Source organism: Beta vulgaris, chromosome 6 (genome assembly GCF_026745355.1).
Source record: "Beta vulgaris subsp. vulgaris cultivar EL10 chromosome 6, EL10.2, whole genome shotgun sequence".
NCBI classification, from domain to species: domain Eukaryota; kingdom Viridiplantae; phylum Streptophyta; class Magnoliopsida; order Caryophyllales; family Amaranthaceae; genus Beta; species Beta vulgaris.
In genome coordinates, this window is record NC_079207.1 from 67262140 (window position 1) to 67283820 (window position 21681).

The following is a 21681-nucleotide window of genomic DNA, read 5'->3' on the forward strand; positions in this document are numbered from 1 at the left end:
TGTATATATTGGTAATATTTATACCAAATTAAGGCCGGTCTAGTAGAAAAGATTACACCTTTCTACCTCAAGCTAAGATAGTTAATGATTCAATCCCTATTAAGGGAACTTTTGTGGAGGGAATTCCCTTACCCTTCCTTCCTGCCCGCCCCCCTCCCATTTCTGGAGTATCAACCCTCTAGCTCAGGTTATGAGAGGTTCTCGCTTGGTATTAGGGCCCCTTTATCAAAATTCATTATTGATAATTTCCATATTATAGTTTTTTTGCATCAAATTTCTTTTGAAAATTCATATTTCCTTTTTTTGTTGAAGAGATAATTCAATCTTTGTTATATGGATTGCCAAATAACTAGAACTAGGATCAACATCTTCAACGTCATATACTACAACAACAACAATAACCATCAATTTTTATTAGAAGATAAAATAAAATAAATACAAACATCAAACAATTACAATAATTCTTGTATACGAAGCATTGCAACAAATAAGACAGTGTGTATGATTACTAAAAGAAAATGAACACTAAAACAAAGGTGTGCTTTTTTTTTTCTTCTTAACAGAAACATTTTGCTATTATAGTTTGTAAGTTCAAAAGCTCTTATTAGATGACTAAGACATAAAAGTTGAGTTGTTCATTTGGTGAATAATTCCATTGTGCCTAGATCTTTGTCCTTTGAGGAATGTAGAGTACCAATGTGCTGAGCGTTTAGGGCTTCTTTCCAAATCCTGATTATTGAAGTCGACATAGTAAAAGCCAAAACCATATGTGTAGCCTCCATCTGTCTCGAACACATCCAAGAACGACCACTGAAAATATCCTCTTACATTTGATCCATTCCTTCAACCAAAAACATATAAAGCCACTTGATTTATTGCATAATAAATGAAATGTATTCATGATGACACAAAGTTATGAATGCAATGGATGTAACACGTTTTTTGACAACGAGAAAATATATAAAAACGAACATGATTAGAAAGAAACATATTAGAACAACATAACTATTAGCTAAATTATGTGCACGAGCAACGTCATTCCTACCAATTTTTGGGATCCGACACCATTGAATGTAACATGTTAAGAGTTAAGACCATAAGATGAATGTAATAGATGTAACACTTAAATTATGTAGGGATATTTTTTTTTATTCTTAAATAGGACGTTTGAACTTTTTTTTACATATAGGTTGGAGTATTGTTAAACTAAAAAAAATTACTAGCTATGTAATTTTTTGATATATATGACGCTAGAATTGTTTTTTTCATACCAATTTGTCCAGGAATTCTATTTGCTGAACGTTTCTCAATCTAGTGGGAAGATATGAATCTGAAGGCTCTATCTATAATTCAATTGTCTATCTCTAATAAAGTTTTGAGAGAAGTTGTTATGGAGACTATTGCAGCAGGTTTATGGTTAAAGTTGGAGTCACTTTATATGACTAAAAGTGTCATCAACCGTCTACTACTCAAAAGTAGACTTCAAGATCTTCACTTAGAATGTAATTAAATCATTGGAGTCTCATTTAGACGAGTTATTTTCTATAATTATGGATTTGCAAAATATCGATGTTAAGATTGATAGTCAGGATAGGGCTATTAGGTTGTTATGCTCTTTACGCCTTCTTATAGGCATTTTAATAAGACCCTATTATATGGTAGGGATTATTTGAGTTTTGATGATGTTAGGGATGCCTTAACTCAAAGAGATTTAATTGTTTTGACAATAAGTTAATTTCTAAAATCTAGTGGTCCATCTCAATCTGATGCTTTATTGGTTAGTGGTGGTAAGAATAACAATGAAAAAGTTTATAACTATTGCTGTGTAAAGGGGCATATCAAAACTGAGTGTTGGAAATTGAAGAATAAAAATGGTGGTAAATCAGATGATGGGAAGTTCGCCAATGTAAACTTCGTTGACAGTGTTTTTGATGTTGATTTACTTTTAAGTTACAAAAAAAATTGGGCTGTGGTTTCTACGATCTCTTTATGACATATGCCTTTGAGGTTGTTGGTAAAGCGAGAAACCATTTTGATTATTTCGTTTTTGGAGTCTAAGTTAGATTGATTTTGTAATAAAGTGCAATCTTCGAGATTGCATTAGAAGATTGTTTCTAGTTCTGCTATTTCTTATCTCAATTCGGTACTTTTATGATTTGTTGAAGTATAATTGTAATTTAGAAATTTGATGTAATTTTTAATTTATAAAATTGTTTATGGTTTGGTTTTTTGAGATGAAGAAGTGTTTGAAGAGAGTTGAGCCAATTCGGGTAATGCATGCTTGAGCGTTGTGACATTATTTTCTTTATCTAGGCCATGTCGATGGTTCAAGTTTCAGAGTTTTATGTTCGGCAAGGCATCGGTTCACAAGTTAAAGAAGTTACTATTTTGATTAAAGGTAGAAAGCATATGGTACTTTGTTTAATCAGGTGGAGGATTCACATTAGTTATTTTTGGGTGAGCATTACTTCATAGTATTTGGTTTCGTGGATTTAATCAAGGTGAATAATTGTAAGTGTTTTTTCCTTTTTTGAGATATTTCCTAAATTAATTGACGGTTATTGCTCATATTAATTTAGGGTTATCTTAAGGTTATTAGGGTTCTATATGTCCTACAAAAGGACCTATTAGGTGATTGAAACCTCTAAACCTTTTGTAAGACTCCTTGTAATCCTTTAAGTTTCTCCAATAAAATTTATAGAAAAGCTCCTGATGATCGAATTCCCCACCTGTGGACTAGGTCACATTGATCGAACCACGTAAATCCTTGTGTCATTTATTCATTTTCTTCATTTATATTTTATTGTTGACTATTGTTTTGCATTAAATCAAACACAATGTAACACCATCCTAATATTTAACGAGGTAGGTGGAGGGTTTTAAGTGGGTTATTTTATTTGTTGAGGGACCACATGGGGGACAAAGGTGGGGAGTAATGATTGGACATTTCTCCTAATATAGATAAAGTAACAGTGTAACCATTAAAAAGGAACAACATGAAAAGGAAAGTGTGTAAATTAAAAAGTAATGAAGGTAGTATTATTCAAGTTTGAGGAGTCGGGTAAATTAATTAATAAAGAAATTAATTAGTTTCATACTTTTGTTTGTAATTTGCTTTGATAGAAACTAGGGGAGAGGTGGGTCTGGCAAGGGAGAGAGGAGAGGGAAATGGAACAGGAGGGTGGTTGAGGAGGGGCAGGGGAGGAAGGAGGGAGGAGAGAGAAAAAGAAGGAAAAAGATAGAAACTAAAACAGTTAAAAAAAATTAACCTTGTTGAGCAGTTACTGGTTAACTTGTATTGTTTTTGTAAATACCCCTAAAGTTGGAACTGCTGAATATTAAATGAAAGTTGGGACCATTTTTTAAGCGACTTCTAATTGGGACAGTCCTTGTCAATTTTTCTTATTCGAGAGTCCTTCATCGATCGGTGCAGCTAAAGGTAGGCATGGGCCGGGCCTGTTCACGGGCTCGGCCCGCAGGCTTGAGTAAATGGCGGGTCGGGCCGGGCTTGAAATTTTAAAAATTTGTCCACCGCTCAGCCCAGGCCCACGGGCCCGCAGGTCTGGCTCGTGCTTCCCGTGGACCTGGCCCATGTTTTATATTGTTTTTTTGTATTTTTGACAGTTTTAAGGTAAAAAAAAACAAAGAAAAAGAGCGTTCGGCTTGCGGGCTCGTGCCGGTGCGGGCCGAAAATAAAATTTCTTGACCGTGATAGGCCTGCGGCCCACGTAGTGGACAGCGGGCCGGGCCTCGAACGGGCTCGTGCCGGGCCGGGCCCAAATCGTGTCGGCCCGGCCCATTCCCACCTCTAGGTGCAGCCAAGGCCTTTGTTTTTCGAGGAAACACATATATGTGGAGCGTAGAGCGAGTTTAGATAGTTTTAATTGAATCATGTATAATCGGGGATTTAACACTATTATAGACTACATACAATAGAATTATATTGTTAAGACAACACTTCGAATTATTTTTAGAGAATAGTCTTTAATTATTAGGTAGTTGTATATAGCATTCGATAGATATGTTGATATATGTTGTAGTAGTAGTACCTTGTAGCAGCAAGCAAACTTCCCATAGAAGCATTTAAATAATGAATTCTTGATGTGTCATCTAATGATGCATTACGAAATGTCCGAAAACCTAGTACATTTCAAGAAGCGAAAACAAATTAGAAGAGAATGAACTATATTAATAATTCTTGTTTTAGGAAAATCGAAGGCGAGATAATGGAAAAGGTAAAGAGCTCAAAAAACCATTTTCATGTATATAGATTGGAGGGTTTCCATAAACTCTTTTGAAATATTCCAATACGCCTTGCACAAACTACATGATTTATAATAGATAAAATTAGATGTATATATATGCTTGGATATACAAATATATAGCACAAAAGGTTAAATGTTTTGCATTCTCACCACTCCTCCAACATCTTTAGCTGAAAGAATATATAGAAGTAGAAGAAATCGTTAGCTTTTGCTAGAAAGTAAGAGTAGATATGCAGACATATACTAGGGATTTTAGTAGAAAGTAAGCTTTTGGTTAGAGTCACATGAATAGTTTATTCTACTTAGAAATGAGATTGTGTCATGTTGACTCTGATACCATGTCAAAGGACCAACTCAACCAAAAGCTTAAGCTGATGGTTGAAGTCCAAGAAATGGTTTTATATTGTACTCCCTCCGTCCCATAATATAAGTCCCCTTTCCTTTTAAAGTGTCCCAAAATATAAGTCTTGTTTCTATTTTCAATCAATAATTATACCCAAAATACCCTCATGAAAATAATTTAACTCCCAAAAAGTCCTCATAACTTCAGCTTCCAATGCACCATTATTAATGATAAAGTAGAATCTCATAACCCATTAAACTCCTCTACACATTAAACCATGCAATATTAATGTTAAGTTTTTATTTTTTGTTAAAAAGAAAAAAACAATGTAAGTTTCCCAATAAAAAATGAATCTTTTTATTTAAATAAAACAAGATTCTAGTTTACCTTAATTCTTGTGTAAAAACAGAATCAGGACTTATATTATGGGACGGAGGGAGTATCAATTAGTATATGCAATACTCGCTCGAAAGCTTAAAAAATACTACTAGGGATTTTATACTATGTTTTAGGTCATTAGGTGCCTTTTCTCAAATACTTTCATGTTTGAACTCCTTTCGTACGTAAAACCTTATTAAACTTACTGATTATAATTCTTAATATGACGGTTTTTAAGATTAAGATTCTTACTGCATCCCTACACTTAATTTCAAATTTACATATGCTTAACAAAGTGTCTTCTTCAATACCATGTAATGTAGGGGTATAGATGATAATTTCGCAAGAGCGTTCTGGGTGCATGGGTGTTTTAAGAGTATAAGAAGTCACCTAAAGAACACACATCGTTCCTCAAATCGTCACACTTTCATGAATTTTACAAGTTGATATTTTTAGGAAGGGGTGCAAACACAAGGGTTCGGAGTTGTTATAGAAAAACACTCATAATACAAGATTATATGGTATGAAATCTCGAAAAACTAACTGATCATTAAATATGCTGAATGAAATGAATACCTAAATGCCTAAAAAAAATTAGTTGATCTTCAAAAAGAGTATATTTTTTGTAAGGCACGCGGGCATGCCCAATATCTTTGCAAATTAGGCCTTTAAAAGTTCAAGCGGGAATGATAAGGGAAATCTTCTTCCCTCCGACTCAAGAGGCCAAGCCTCGTAGGTGGGAGGGAATGGGATCAAGCCTATGACTATTAATGTCAAATCGATAAATTTTATTTAACATAGTAACTTCAAGAAATCTATTGTTGGTCAAAGTAAATTTTCAATTTTCGTACTTCTCCATACCAGTGTAATTTGCTGCTATGCCATCTTTACCAGGATCATCCGTGACTACTGAGGCAGTATAACAATTTACTCCAATGAAGTCAAATGAGCCATTCATTAGCTTGGTTTCATGCTCGGTAAATGATGGAAGACGCCTTCCCAAAGATTGCTTCATTATATCAGGATAATCTCCAAAAATTAAAGGATGAACAAACCTAATAATAACGTAACATTGCTTCATGTCAGTGCTCTCTTTTTTTTTTTAAAAAAAAGGATTATGCTATATGCAGTTCTTAGAGTTGCATATAAGACATAAATACATTGCTTAAAATAAAAATAAATTATGAATTTATGAAAAAATTATGCATCAACTGATGCAAATGATCAATTAATGCAACTAATTTTCATTTTTTACTTCTTCTATGCAGCCTTAAGGGCTACATATAACTTTTCCCTTAAAAAAATGTCATGACAGTAAGTGGAACAAATTAAGACATATAAATCTATACTAATATATAGTCTAATTAAGGATATAATTTAAATGTTTTATTTTCAAGTCAAACCCCTCAATTAAAAAATAACATTATTGTATAATTATAAGATATTGAACGCATGACTTTTAAAATGAAAAATTAGAGTTTAACCATGAATCCAACATCACATTATTATTTAATATTAAAATAAATATACTTACACAATTAGTTAGATTACTAACACTTTCATGGTAATAAGTAATGACAACTGACAAGAGACTATTATAGACATAAACTCTTATCCAATAATGCCTTGTAAAAAGTGAAATTGTTGCTTTCATCTCAAACTTTTAAGGTTTATTTTTCAAAATCTCATGCAAATATTATCATATCATATCCTCAATTTTTTCTTATTAGACAAAAAAATTATGAAAAGTTACAACCGCAAGCGACGGTGTATTCACTACTCCCTCCGTTTTACAATATAAGGCATGCACGATGTTCGAGGTCGAACTTTGACCTTTAATTACTCTCAATTTGTGTTGATAGAAAATTTTTAAAAATAATATTATTATAGTATTTTTCAAGACGCATCCAACAGTATAATTTTTATTTATCATAATTGAGAGATATATGTGGTCAAAGCAAATTTTCGTAAAGCGTGAATGCCTTATATTTTGAAACAGAGGGAGTAGTTAATATTAAAACTCACCAACCAATATGAAAATTAGCAACTCTTTCAGTTGCGTCCAGATCTTCTTGAGTAGATTTTTCAGGGATAAACCAGCTTGTATACACATTTAACCCAATAGATCCATTTTGCGTTGCCTACAAATCATTTATTGATCTTGTCACATGTTAATAGTAATAATAATGGTTTATAAATTATCAATATATAATAATTATTGTTTAAATTGTGAAGTTGTGCAAATTCAATTCGACCGTGATACAAAAAATTTCCAAAAAAAGAGTAAGAATATTTTTGTACAAAAGGTCGATCAGGGATGACTTCAACAAAATAACTAGAGTTAGTGAGTAACCAAAACAATTGGATAAAAAGTTAGATAACAAAAAAGTTATTTAAAGAACGTTAATAGTGAAATTACACAAAAATGGTTATATGTAAAAAGAAGGGTCAATTGATTAGATAAAAAAGGTCCGGGTAGACAGTTTGACAAAATGACCAATCAAAATAAACTAAAACGTGAGAATGAGGGATAGCTCAGTTGATCAGAGCTCCCCCCACGATTTATGATTTTAGAAAATCGTGGGATTGATTCTCATTTCCATCCTTATGGTTCTCTAATTACCAAAAAAAAAAAGATAAAAATAAAATAAAATGTACTTATAGATACCTGATACTTTTCTCTGTATAGATTTACCACTGATGCATGCCCTAACAAAAGATGGTGAGCAGCAATATATTGGGATGAATTGTAAAAAAATGGTGCAAGGAAATTTGGCTCATTGATTGTTGTCCAGTATAAAACTCTATCACCAAATTCTTTAAAACATACATCTGCAAAAGTTGTGAAGTCTCTCCTGTTTTCTCATAAGAATACATAGAAACCAATGAAAATAATTACAATATATCTCAAAAAATGTTGTGGAATAAATGCATACAATTCTAATTTCCACCAATTGAAGTTCTAATTTAGGCCGGGGCAGTAAGTTTCCTTATTATCCCTTGCAAAGCTTGGCTTGCAAAATCTATACAAATATATTAAAAAGTGATCTTAATCTTATATACTAAAGTGTTAATCACTATTCACTAAATCAAGTAATGTTTGGTGTTATTATAATTTTAGTAAAATATTAATAAGTGAAAGTTATAATATCCGGAGCATAGCACGGGAATAAACACTAGTTAGAATATTTAATATCCGATCAATTTGACAAATTCCTTCCATTAACATATTGACAAATATTTATTATTTATTCATCTATATTTTCCCAAGCATATGACGTATTATAGATATTAGCTCCATTCTACTATTGTACCGGGTGGATTTTCTAGTTTTCTTTTATAATTTACTACTCCCTCCGTCCCATAATATAAGTCCCCTTTCCTTTTAAAGTGTCCCAAAATATAAGTCTTGTTTCTATTTTCAATCAATAATTATGCCCAAAATACCCTCATGAAAATAATTTAACTCCCAAAAAGTCCTCATAATTTCAGCTTCCAATGCACCATTATTAATGATAAAGTAAAATCTCATAACCCATTAAACTCCTCTACACATTAAACTATGCAATATTAATGTTAAGTTTTTATTTTTTGTTAAAAGAAAAAAACAATGTAAGTTTCCCAATAAAAATGAATCTTTTTATTTAAATAAAACAAGATTCTAGTTTACCTTAATTCTTGTGTAAAAACAGAATCAGGACTTATATTATGGGACGGAGGGAGTAATATATTACAAATGATATTTATGGCTAAATATGTACATAAAGACGGTAAAAATACTTTTTAAGTAATGTTTCAACTTCCTTTTAAAGAATAAGTACATTATATTTCATTTTGGACCATGATAGACTAACCCTAAAATTTATTTTTAACCTCATGAGAGAGATAAATATCATAAAAGTACAATAAATTCAAGTATGCAGAAAGAATAAATACATCAGAAAAGCATGTCACATGTAATTATTTCTCTCTATCTCTCTCACAAAGTTGTTAAGATTGGCAACTCTTAGAATATTTAAAGCCTACTTTTTTGGCGGAACAATTGCTTTATTTTTTTTAAATGACGTTATAACTTTCTTCCAATATAGGTCCTTAACATACACTTTTGAACGTTAGTTCCATCCTTAATAGTCCAAATTTTAGTTAACTCCACAAACCAACATTCTAAATAGTTATTTAGGCTTTTAGCTCATCAAAATTAAGGCCAAAATCACAGGAGATAGTACACAATTTGTTGATTAATCCACCCTCCATAAGCATCCTGAAGTGCTTGTGGGTGATCCCAATGTACCAAAGTTGCATGTGGTTGAATTCCTAATCAATAAGAACGAGATTTTACGTTATTAGCAGATGAAAGTAGGACTAACATCATATTCCTATTTGAGATTTTGTATTTTTAGTATACTATAACATAGAGAAATGCCTAAACTAGAATTATTCTAAAAAATTCTTGTTCAGAATAATAAATCTTTTGTAGTATGTTTATAAAAACAAGTACTCTATAAAAACCCAACGTATGACATGATTGTAGGTATATTATCACAAATCACGATGATGTTTCTGTTTCAAATACACTACTCCATTAGTAATTAATTTCTTACTAGAAACACTACTTTAAGAGCTTGTTTGGTTAACCTTCAAATGCATGGGAAATTATAATTCCTAGGAAGTAAATACATGTTTTGTTGTTTGGTTGGCAAAAACATGTGAAGTAGAACTTCCTAGGAAGTTCTATTTCCTACAAAATGGAGGAAATAACTTACCTAGCCCGAGTAGCCCCCCCTAGGTAAGTGGAAATTCTCATGGGAAAGAGAATTTCCTATGTTCAACCAAACAAAAAAATGTACTTCCTAGGAAATAAAATTTCATGGGCAATGCAAATTCATGGGAAGTTATACTTCCCAACTTCAACCAAACGAGCCCTAATTTTGTAATGATCTGAACAAAAATATATAGAATAGTTTTGAATTGGGCAAATCTCAATATAATTTTGGTTATGATAATTTATACTAGCATTATGTACACGTAATATATACGAAAGCATATAAAGTTCTATGTAAAAATAAAGTAGGAAACAATTATTGGAATCTGGAAAAGGAAGAAGATTATGGAAGGGAGAAGATAAAGAACCGAAAGTTTCTCTAGGGTGTTTTGCATTTAATTTTTAAAAGAAAAAATTGTAGAGTTGTTTGTAACATTAAGTCATGAAAAGGGAGTTGTGCTATTGAATTAAGAATTTTTAGAAAGTTGATAATGTTGATTTTGAAAGCTAATATTTCCATGTAAAGTACTACTTATAGTCAGTTTCTTTGTGGCTTTGTGGTTTTATATAATTTTTTTAGTAAAATGGAGATCTCTTTTTCTAATAGGGGTTTTGGAGTCCCCCTCTTTCTTTATAGAATAGAGATGTAAATGTGTTAGCAAACTTACCGTTACTGGTTAATTCGTTGATTAGATTATTGTAATATTCTACCCCTTTTTGATTGATAGACCCTCTTCCATCTGAAAATAAGAAGTAGAAAGTTAAGTAACAAGTTTTTTTAGGGGTCGATAGAAAGTCAAGATTCTTAAGTATCAATTCAATTGATATTTTTTCTTTTGATATCGGAAAATTTTGCATAATTAAAAACCAAATCACAATCCAAAGATATTACAACCAAACATGAAACATAAAGCAAATGAACACTAAATTGAGCCTCACTTGCTCTTACATACCCTATGAAGAAAAATCAACTTGTTACTTTCCCAATCCAAATGATCGAAACTCTTCTTAGGCGATTTTTGGTGCGATTGGGTTATATACTTATATGTCTTGGATAAAAAGACTTGATATAATGAGAGGGAGTTTGTTGAGCTATTAGCCCCAGACAATTTTCAGAGATGATAAATTCAAGGTTATCCTTGAACAAAATAATCTTCATACGATTCTACTGATTGAACTTACAAATAAGTCACGTCTTTTGGTGACTTCTGACCCTGCTGAGAGTGTGTCCAAAGTTTTGCCTCCTCGAGAGTCTGAAACTCAAAACGTATAGAGGTCAAAAATTGCCCAAAATCAAACTGCAGGGGTCTCCCACAAGATGCATTTTGAAGTGTGATGACTCCTGAAGGCATCACGTAAAGTTGCGGTGACTAGCTTGTATTGATATAATTCACCCAACATTCGGATCCGAAGATCCAACCTTGTAACCCGTAACCTGAAGACCGATCCACAACAGATATAATTTCTAGCCTAAATGGAGAATCTTCTCTCATCTGACCCAACACTCGAACCCGTAAAGATACATCTCTACCAAACAATGGAAAATTCCAAGAACGATTTCTCTATTGATCAGATTTCTTAGATATTTCCTTGTCATAGGAAACCAAGATCCTTCTATTTCACACTTATCACTATTAAATATTGCTCAAGCACAATCATAGACAAAATGGTAAAGATAATTAGATCTGGATAAAACTAAACTAATGTTGATGAAACATAAATCATAAACTAAACAAATTGAAAAATTAACCACCATATCCACACAAAAAAAATGGTCTTCACGACTACCTCTTCACTTTACAGCCTAAAGGTGAATGGATACATGGAGAATTAGGTCATACGATTCTTCTCGGTGTGCGAGTTATCCCGCGGCCATGTGACACTCTCGCACCGATGCACGAGTGGCTTCACGATAACTACTTTATGGCGTTGTTAATGCCGGCTAACCTAAGCTAAACCACGAAACAGAGAGCGAAAAGGGAAAGGGGGAGAGGGATGGAGCTCAACGACCACCGTACTGAGCGCCGAGACAGCTCAGGCAGCTGTCGAACCTCCTAGGGTTTCTTGGGGTCACTAACGGGGCGTTTGGTATGAGGGATTGGGAGTTTGGGGATTAGAGGATGGGATTGGGAATGGGAGCTAGAAGGTGGGAATTCATTAAATATATCCCAATGTAGTGGGATTATGTTGGGAATATTATTATCCCATGTTTGGTATGAGGTACTTAAGTAGGGAATATATTGCTAAATTACAAATTTACCCATTTCATTATATTAGCTATTTAACTCATTGGTGAAATATATTTTAATGAAGGGTAAATTCGTCTTTTAACATAACCAGAAATAATCCCCTCCTTAATACCTGCCTCCCCCCCCCCATGTCTTATTTTGGTGGGATAAGGGGGGGGGGGGTTAATCTCATTCCCCTTCACATGGGAATTTAGATATCCCCTCAAACAAACATGGGATATCTACCCATGGGAATATAATATCCCATTCCCACCCCTTAATCCCCCTAAACAAACACCCCCTAAAGGTTTTGAGAGGTTTCCTGTCGCTGAGGTTTTGTTTTAGAGATCTTGATGTCCTAATTGATAAATTTTAAGTGCACAAAAATTACTATTCACTTTCAAAAAGGAAAAGTATTACTATTATATTCCCTCCATTTCATAATATAGTATTTCATTTCTATTTTGGGTGTCCCAAAATACAGTGCTTGGTTCCATAATATAGTGCTTCATTTTGTATCATCATCATTTATTAGCTTCTTGAAATTAGTTTTTTTGCTTTGTTTATTCAACCCAAGGGTTATATTTAATGCTCTTTCACCAATTATTCTCCATTATCTCTCCTAAAATCACCTTTTCCATACAACATTTATTTAAACAAATAAAAGTTTTTACTTTCCTCTTACTCCCTCCGTCCCATTTTACAATTCCCGTTTCATTTTGGACCCGGGAATTAAGGAAACAATACTGGCTTATAACCTTTTGAAGAAGTTCTTTTGTTACTAGCTTCTTCATAAATGTGTGGGCGCCTTTCAAGGGTTGCCTCACTTATTGGAAACCGGTAGCAATAGGATCGAGAAATCAAATTCTTTTACACTCTCGAAAACTTTAAAATGCGCATTTACTAATCATCAATAAAATATTTTCTAATGGCTCATAAGCCGGGATACCGGTGGTGAACTAAGAATAAGTAGGCAGCTCTGGGGGATTGTGTTAATTGCTTGATTATTATGTACCTAAATTAGGAGTTGTTGTCTTCTTTGGAATTATTGTCATAAAACAATGAAAAAGAATGAGAATATTAAATGAGTGGACATGTGAAAAGAGGAGAGAGAGGGTAAAAATTGCTTTTTGTTATACCCAACCAATGAGAGTTGAGGAGCATTAAATGATGGTGTCAAAAACCCATGTAAAAAGGTGGAGAGAGTGAGTAAAAAGTGATGTTCGAAAATGAAAACAAGAGATATGAGAACTGCATTTTGGGACATCTAAAATAAAATACGGGAACTATAAAATAGGACGGAGTGAGTAGATTCTATTTACCTTACTTTCCGTGAAAAAAATAGAATCAAGCATTATATATGGGACGGAGGGGTATATGAGTAACAAATTGAGTCAAAAGTATCTTAAGTTGCTAGTTATAAACTTTATGAAATAGGAAGATAGATCTTATCATTTTTTTGTATAATTAGAGATATTTGTGAAACTAATAGTCGGAAAGAACATATACTTGGGATCACTCTTGACCATGAGATGGAGAATCTGTATGCATCTAATCCTAAGTCGACCATCAATTGAACGTCTTCCTGCAAAAAAAAAAAACTACAATGTTACTTCAACACTATGCACTCGCCAGCACAAACACTAGAAAGGAGGTACCATACTCGAATTATTTGGGAATAGTATTAATAATTCCTCTATCTTATATTATGGTACTTTCTAAAGTTTATGCACACACATTTTAACTTTTCAATATAATGCTAGCCAAACAACACCAAGTAAGTTGATTATTTTTATTTTTTTGAAAGTTTGTGGCGTTTTATTAATCAAGCCAAAGGCGGTTTGGCAAAAAGCCCTTACATTGTGCATGAATTATTAAAGCAAGTCAATAACTCGTACAACTCATACACCATTACAGAAGGTCACGCATTATAGAAGGATTATATTAAGCTACACTTTAGAGCCAGGCCACGAATTCATCCCGACGTGAGAGACCTTGTTTTGCGAGTTGGTCAGCAACCACGTTCGATTCACGCCCTTTGTACACAAGGGATATGTGAGCAGTTGAGGAGAGGAGGCCACGGATGAAATTGGTTTGAAAGTTGAGGTTCCATGGGCCTTTGTTTTCGCCAGTACACCATGAGACCGCGTTTGCCGAGTCTGATTCTACTATAAGGTCATAATTCCCCATAAAAGGAGATGAGAGGAAAATCTTGAGAGCTTTGTGGATGGCAAGGACCTCGGCTTGATTGATGTCCATGAATGGAATGGGACTAGAGAATAGGCATTTGAAACGACCCTCATGATCCCGGAGGACACCCCCAATCGCGGTTTTGTAGCTCATTACACTTAGTGAGGCATCCACGTTCCATTTAAGTGAGTTGATAGGAGGCGAGGACCAGATTGTCGTGGATAGGGGTGAGACAGTAGGAAGCTTGCTGGTTCGAGTGGGGGACCAAAATAGACATCGGGGGTTTCTTACAATGTCGTTTGATGAATATGGGAACGGGTCTCCCCAGCCGATTATCCACCAACTTAGTCGCAGGAGTATTAGATTTTGAATATGCTCAACATTGCACTTGACTTGGTTGAAGCACCTCGCATTTCTCTCCTTCCAGATAGACCAGATTGTGATGAAAAAAATAGCGCACCAAACTTTCCTGATGAAAGGCCCATGAAGTGGTGATTGCCACTGCTCGAAGGCAAGCCGGGTGTTGAAGGGGAATATCCAATCTACACTCCATAACTGTAGCCACCAAGTCCAAATTTTATGGGAGAAAGGACAATGTAAGAAGAGGTGGTTGTCATCTTCTTGAGATTGAGAGCACAACACACAAAGAGTTTCGGATGGTGGGATTAGACCTATTTTCGCAAGCTTGACCTTGGAGTTTATTTTTTCAAGCAACACAAGCCAAGTGAAAATTTCTATCCTGAGGGGAACCAAACCTCTCCATAGTTTGTTGGTGAAGCCGAAGTCAAGAGCAGGGAGGGCTTTGGCAAGCTCCATTGTGGCTGATTTCACCGAGAAAGAACTGGATTTGCTAGGTGCCCAGATGAGAGAATCAACATCAGATGGAGAAGATACAGTAATAATGGCTAGCTTGCTCTCAAAAATAAAAATAGGTGATTTTGTGTATGCTAGGATTGAACCTTGTATCTAAGCTTTTAAAAAGCCCATTATCTTACCAACTTCTCCACATCAATTTGTTGCTAATCTATTTGTAGTACATGGTTAAGTACATAATTTTGGGGCCCCTCTAACACCGGGGAACTGTGCGGTCGCGCAAACCGTGCAGACCAAGAACCGTCCCTGACAAGAGAAGGAAAACAAACTAACTACTTTCTGTTACAACTGGTAGAAGTTAGTTACAAGCAAAAGCTGAGCTGGCATTATGACATCGGCAACATATAATCTAATATCCCCCCTTAAGGTTGGCAAGGTTAGAAATCATGCCAAGCTTTTTCAATAAAAGCTGAAATTGAGAAGAATGGAGAAATTTTGTGAATACATCAGCTAGTTGTTGCTTAGTACGTATGTAAATAAGTTAGTTCAATGAGACCTTCCATCACCTTCTCTCTAGTAAAGTGGCAATCTAGGTCAATATGTTTGGTTCTCTCATGGAACACAGGTTCCTAACAATATGTAAAGCAGATTGGTTATCACGTTGAAGTATGACTAGTGTGAGATCAAGTACTTGTAGCTCTTGTAACAATCTAACCAACCAAGTAATCTTGGCAGCAACACTAGCCATGACCATGTATTCCGCTTCTAAGGATGACCTTGAAATTGCAGTCTGCTTCTTGCTTTGCCAGCTAATATGGGAGTCTCCTAACATGAGCAAGTAGCCTGAGAGTGATCCGCTGGATTCAGGGCAAGAAGTGCAGTCTGAGTCAGATAAAGCTTGAAGCTTGAGAGTAGGATCACCCTTTAGTAGTATGCCTTGTCCAAGAGTGTGTGAGACATAAGACAAGACATGATATAAAGCATCCATGTGAGCAGTCTTTGGAGCGTGCATAAATTGACTGAGCACTTGAACTAAATATGAGAGATCTGGCCTGGTGTGAGTTAGGAAGTTCAACTTCCCAACTAAGCATCTATAAGCCATAGGGTCTGTGAGAATGTTGCCTGAGGTGGTAGGTAAGTTAAGCTCGAGAGGAAGTGGTGTTACTGTTGATTTGAGGTGGAAAAGCCAGAAGAAAGTAAGAGCTCTTTTGTGAATTTCTTCTGAGTCATAGTAATACCCTCAGGAAGAAAAAAAATCCAAGCCCAAAAGAAGCTTAACTCACCAAGATCTTTTATACTAAAAGCCTGATAAAGGTGGTGTTTCAAGTGATTGATGCTTCCAATATCATTACTTGTGATGATCATATCATCAACATTAACATCAACAATGGTGATAGATGAGCCTTGAACCTTAGTATACAAGTTGTAGTCATTCTTTGACTGAGTGAACCCTTCCAGAACAAGAGTGTTGTAACCAACTTTGCAAACCATTGTCTGGAGGCTCGTTTCAACCCATATAGCGACTGTTTAAGTTTGCACACCTTGTTATCAGGGTTATGATAGCCTTCAAGTAGCTTCATATACACTTCCTCATGGAGATCTCCATGTAGGAAGGCATTATTATATGTTGTTAATGCTAGGATACACCTAACTGTGGGCATTTTGATGACATGAGAGAATGTCTCCATGTAATCAATGTCATACTTCCGATTATAGCCTTTAGCCACTAACCAGGCTTTATATGTTTCAACTTTCCCATCTTCCCTAAGTTTTATCTTGAACACCCATTTTGAACCAATTAGCAACATCCCAAATATGGTTTTGTGCAGGAGTTGTAAGCTCTTTGTCCATGGTTGTAACCCATAGTGGATTAGAAGCAGCTTCATAGTAACTGGTAGGTTCAGTGAGGTTTATAGAGTTAGCTATGAAAGCTTGAGAAGAGATGGGTAAAGCACAGAAGGCCACAAGATGACACCATTGTGAGGATGAGGTTTGACAGACATAATCTTGTAACCAAGCTGGAGGTTTAGAAGGTCTAGATGTGTGTCTAGGTGAGGTTCTAATATAAGTGGAGAAGGAGAAGATGTAGGTGAAATGGATGTAGGAGAGGCAGTATGAATGATAGATGGAGAGGGTGTGTCAGGAGATGTAGATGGAGCAGTGTTATGTGAAGAAGAAGTAATGTCAAAATCATAATTAGAAGAAGCAAAAGAAGGAAGTGGTGTTTCTATGGGAACAAGCTCAAATGGATCATAGACAATATGATCATTATTAACAGCAGGAAGAAAAAATAGGAAAGGTGAAGTGTTTGGAGAGGATTTAATGTGAAATAGGAAATGTTTTTCATGAAAAACAACCTCCCTAGAAACAACAGTTTTGTGAGTGAGAAGATTATAGACTTTGTAGGCTTTTTTATGAGATGGATAGCCCATGAAAACACAAGCTTCAGCCCTAGAGTCAAATTTTGTTCTTCCAATTTTAGAGGTAGAAACAAAACATAAGCTGCCAAATACTCTTATGTGAGAGACATCAGTAGCAACATGATGAAGTTTTTGATATGGTGAGATATGTTTAAGGACAGTAAGAGGCATCCTATTGATGATATGTGTGGTTGTGAGCACACATTCTCCCCAAAGGTGTATAGGAAGATTAGACTGAAAGAATAGGGCTCTAGCACACTCTAAAAGGTAGTGTTTATATATGTTTCTGTTCAACAAGGTCATTTTGTTGAGGGGTGTTAGAGCAACTTTTCTGGTCGATGATGCCCTTAGAGAGATAGAATTACAACATAGATCCCTCACAAAATTCTTTTGCATTATCACTTCTGATAGTGTTGACAAGGCAAGAGAATTGATTCTCCACATATGCAACAAAATGAATTAATATAAGGTACATCATCATATTTGAATTTAAGAAAATGAACCTATGTATACCTTGTGAAATCATCAACAATAGTGAGGAAGAACTTACAGTCATTCATGGTAGGGTGTTTATAAACTCCCCAAATGTCAATGTGTAGCAGTTGAAAAGGTTTATCAGTAGAAGTAATAGTACTTATAGGGAAATTGTTCCTGCATTGCTTTGCCTTTGGACATACTTGACAAATGCAATCAAGATCATGATTATTGTTCATGTGAGGAAATACATGCTTGAGTTGGCTGAAAGGTAAGTGCCCCAGTCTTAGGTGCCACAATTTGGCATCATAAGAAACAACAGAGATAGCATTATTTTTATACAATTCTTCAGAAGCAACATTTAAGATGAAATTAGAGCAAAAGGCAGAACCATTGTAGCCATGAGCAAGAGCAGCAAATTAAATACCATTGTGCAGATTACTAAGAAGAATAGATGCTGTCAGGGAAGGGTCGTGTAGGATACAAGAGTCATCAGTAAATTACAGAGAACACTTCATTGTTGGACACATATTAGGCACGGAAACTAGGTTGAATCAAAATCCAGGGATATAGAGAACATAATCCAAGGTAATAAGACCAGTTAATTGAACGGTCCCCGTATGAGTTATTTGAACTCTTCTGCCATCAGGAATTGTAATATGATTGTTGTGACCATTATCAACCAGTTTGTAATCAGAGAATAGGAAAAGATCACAAAAAATATAGTCTGATGCTCCACAGCAAACAAGGTTGTTGGAGTTGTCTCAGTAGACTTGGGCTCTCCACCAAGTAAATTGATCAAGTGGTTGTACTGATCTACTGAAATAGAAGTAGAAGGAGTGTTGTCTTTAGGAGAACAAAATGTTGGTTGAACAATAGTTACAACAACAAATTTCTTCTGAGGATTAGGGTTCCAGTCAGCAGGGTAGCCATGTAGCTTGAAACACCTTTTAACACTATGGTCAAGTATTTTGCAATGAGTACAATAATAGTGAGATCCCCTCTTTATTCCTGATGTATTACCAGATGGAATAGGTTCCTTATAGTTCTTATTTAGATTTGAATAGAACCTCTTATTTATATCTAAAGCCATAAGATCATTATATTGAGTATTAAAAACACATTGATGTTCTTGAAGAAGACGTCTGTAAGCCTGATTTATAAGTGATAATGATTCCATCATCAAGATCTTAGTCCTGGCTTGTTGATAAGCCTCCTTCAGCTTCATAAGAAAGTGAACTAATCTCTGATCTTATTCTATCTTCAAGAATTGTTTAGTAAGACTACAAGTACCTTTTCCACATTCACAATATGAAATTGGTACAACATCATCTAATTGATCCCAGAGGACCTTCATCTTAGTGAAAAATGATGAATTGTCATCATTCTCTTGATTCGAATTGGCTAATTCTTGTTATAGTGAATATAATTGAGCTACAGAGGAATGACTAAACCTCTCCTCTAGGTCTAGCCATATAGCTCGAGTACTAGGTAAGTGTAAAACACTTTTCACAATCATAGGTCCTAGTGGCTTTAGAATCCAGCCACAAATCATGTTATTAGCATGTTCCCATGTTGTTGCCTCCTTAGGTACAGTAGGTTTGGGTAAAGAACCATCAACAAAACTCGTTTTATTCTTTGAACTAAGACTTATAGCCATCATTCTTTTCCAATCATAATAACCAATTCTATCAAAAATAGAAGATACTAGCTGTTGAGATGTGTTATCAGCAAGATAAAGATAATAGACAAAAGTAGGATTATGTGTAAGCTCTGGTACTGTAGGTGTAGCAGACATTTTTTAGAAGGAAAATGAAGAATGAATCAGGTTATAAGGAAAGAGAAGGTAGAATTTAGAATTGAAATCATAAATAAGAAATTGATCCTAATTTTGAAGTTTAAGATCAATCTGAGAGCTGAACTACAACAAATGTAGATGAAAACAATAGTTTTCTCATAATTTCAATCAAGAAAATTCAGCAACATAAAGTTTAATTTATCTCAACTTCTAATTTTTCAGAATCACAATGTAACAATATCAATCAACGAATTTCAGAGAAAAGAACAGAATAAATGTTTAGAGAAAGATTTTTCGAGAAATTTAAGAATTACAAACCAGAATCTTCGATTAATCAGATGAAAATGCTAAGATCAGCTGAATTGCAGAAGAAAAAAGAGCAGTAACTCTTATACCATGTTAGTTTTCATAACTAAAATTCATTTTTGCCATGAAATATTTGTAAGCTTTCATGGATTCTGAGAGATAAAGAAGAGAGAAATTGATTGTGTAAAATTAGAATGAATGTAATTGTATTGAATGAATAATTCAAGTTGTGATTCTACTTTTATAGTAGAAGTTGTACAAGAGAGGGAAAACAAACTAACTACTTTCTATTACAATTAATAGAAGTTAGTTACAAGCAAAAGGCGAACTAGCATTATGAGACCAGCAGCATATAATCTTAACACTAGTTAAACTCGATTACAAGTCAATTGACTTGAATAACAATTCTAAGCTTGAGCTAATTAAACTCCACTCATTATCACTAGCGGCATAGCAGAACTAAGGAAGACTCGCATCATATGCATGCCATGGCTTTTTCGGTCGTTTTGGATATCTATTAGAAGTTGCATTGTCGATAACAATATATCATTTCTCAATGAATTATTATGTAAACGATCACTACTCGATCTTTGTCAAATCTCAGTGGGCTCGGCACAAGCCCACACAAGAGAAGAGTATGACCACATACAAGCCCAATGGGGTTCCATCCTAAAATCATATGGTTATAGGTGGATTAACCCATTAGCTTATATATTAGTCATATACTTTCAATTCTTCCAATGTGGGACACATGTGGATTACACTCTCAACACTCCCCCTCACATGTGTGCCACCTTTAAACTTGCAATTGGATAGGTCACATACACCTCGTTGGCCCTTCTTGGGTTTCCAACATGAGGTCAACAATCCCCTACTTGGGGCGCCCCTACTTGGGACACAATTCTGTTGGGCAACGTGCTCCAAACAGATCAAACCTTCCATCTTGCATTTAATGGGCCACATACCCTGGGCCGAGATCGTCGGCTCTGATACCATGTCAAATCTCAATGGGCTCGGCACAAGCCCACACAAGAGAAGAGTATGACCACATACAAGCCCAATGGGGTTCCATCCTAAAACCATATGGTTATAGGTGGAGTAACCCATTAGCTTATATATTAGTCATATACTTTCAATTCTTCCAATGTGGGACACATGTGGATTACACTCTCAACAATCTTCCTAATAGAAAAATCTTGATTCTTCTGCTAATCCGTAAAAGATAATACACTTAAAGAAAATTTATCAAAAAAAAAATCAATACACTTAGAGAAATGCTTAAAATTATCAAGCTTACCAAAACTGAACCAAACATTAATTGCTTTTAAAATGACACTACATCTAATAATCTGGGATGATCATCCAACTGGAAAAAGCTAGCTACAGCCTATAAGAAATAATCTTGATCAAGAGGGTACCAACTAGCAACCTTATAGGGTTTGTTACGCCTAGGGAAGGAGTTATTAAATAACAAGGGGTAGCATATGTTACCTGTAAAAAAAAATTCAAAAAAAATTTTGGCTGGGAAAACAAAAAATAGAAAAATAAAGAACTAGCAAAGTATATGTTGCACTTCGCGTGCCGGAGTGGTTGATTTTCATTTAATAAAACTTCATCACCCAGGTTCAATTCCATTCCCCGCATAGTACTCCCTCTGTATTTTTTTATCTTTCCTACTTTGACTTTGCACGTTTGCCAATGCAT

The 21681-nt window shown here is 34.8% G+C and overlaps 1 protein-coding gene across 1 annotated transcript in view; it reads right to left on the reverse strand.

Annotated features, from left to right (window-relative positions):
- Positions 1-612: 612 nt before the first annotated feature.
- The window catches only part of LOC104897716 (cyanidin 3-O-glucoside 5-O-glucosyltransferase (acyl-glucose)-like), a 28739-nt gene continuing 7670 nt past the window's right edge, over positions 613-21681 (reverse strand). Inside the window, exons 4-13 of the mRNA XM_057395858.1 lie at positions 13486-13561; positions 10417-10488; positions 9213-9300; positions 7655-7841; positions 7012-7127; positions 5848-6041; positions 4416-4435; positions 4254-4323; positions 4050-4140; positions 613-841 (exon numbers count right to left, since the gene is read on the reverse strand). Of these exons, the coding sequence (XP_057251841.1) occupies positions 613-841; positions 4050-4140; positions 4254-4323; positions 4416-4435; positions 5848-6041; positions 7012-7127; positions 7655-7841; positions 9213-9300; positions 10417-10488; positions 13486-13546 (1128 nt within the window). The 5' untranslated portion in view covers positions 13547-13561. The remainder of the gene's footprint in view (positions 842-4049; positions 4141-4253; positions 4324-4415; positions 4436-5847; positions 6042-7011; positions 7128-7654; positions 7842-9212; positions 9301-10416; positions 10489-13485; positions 13562-21681) is intronic.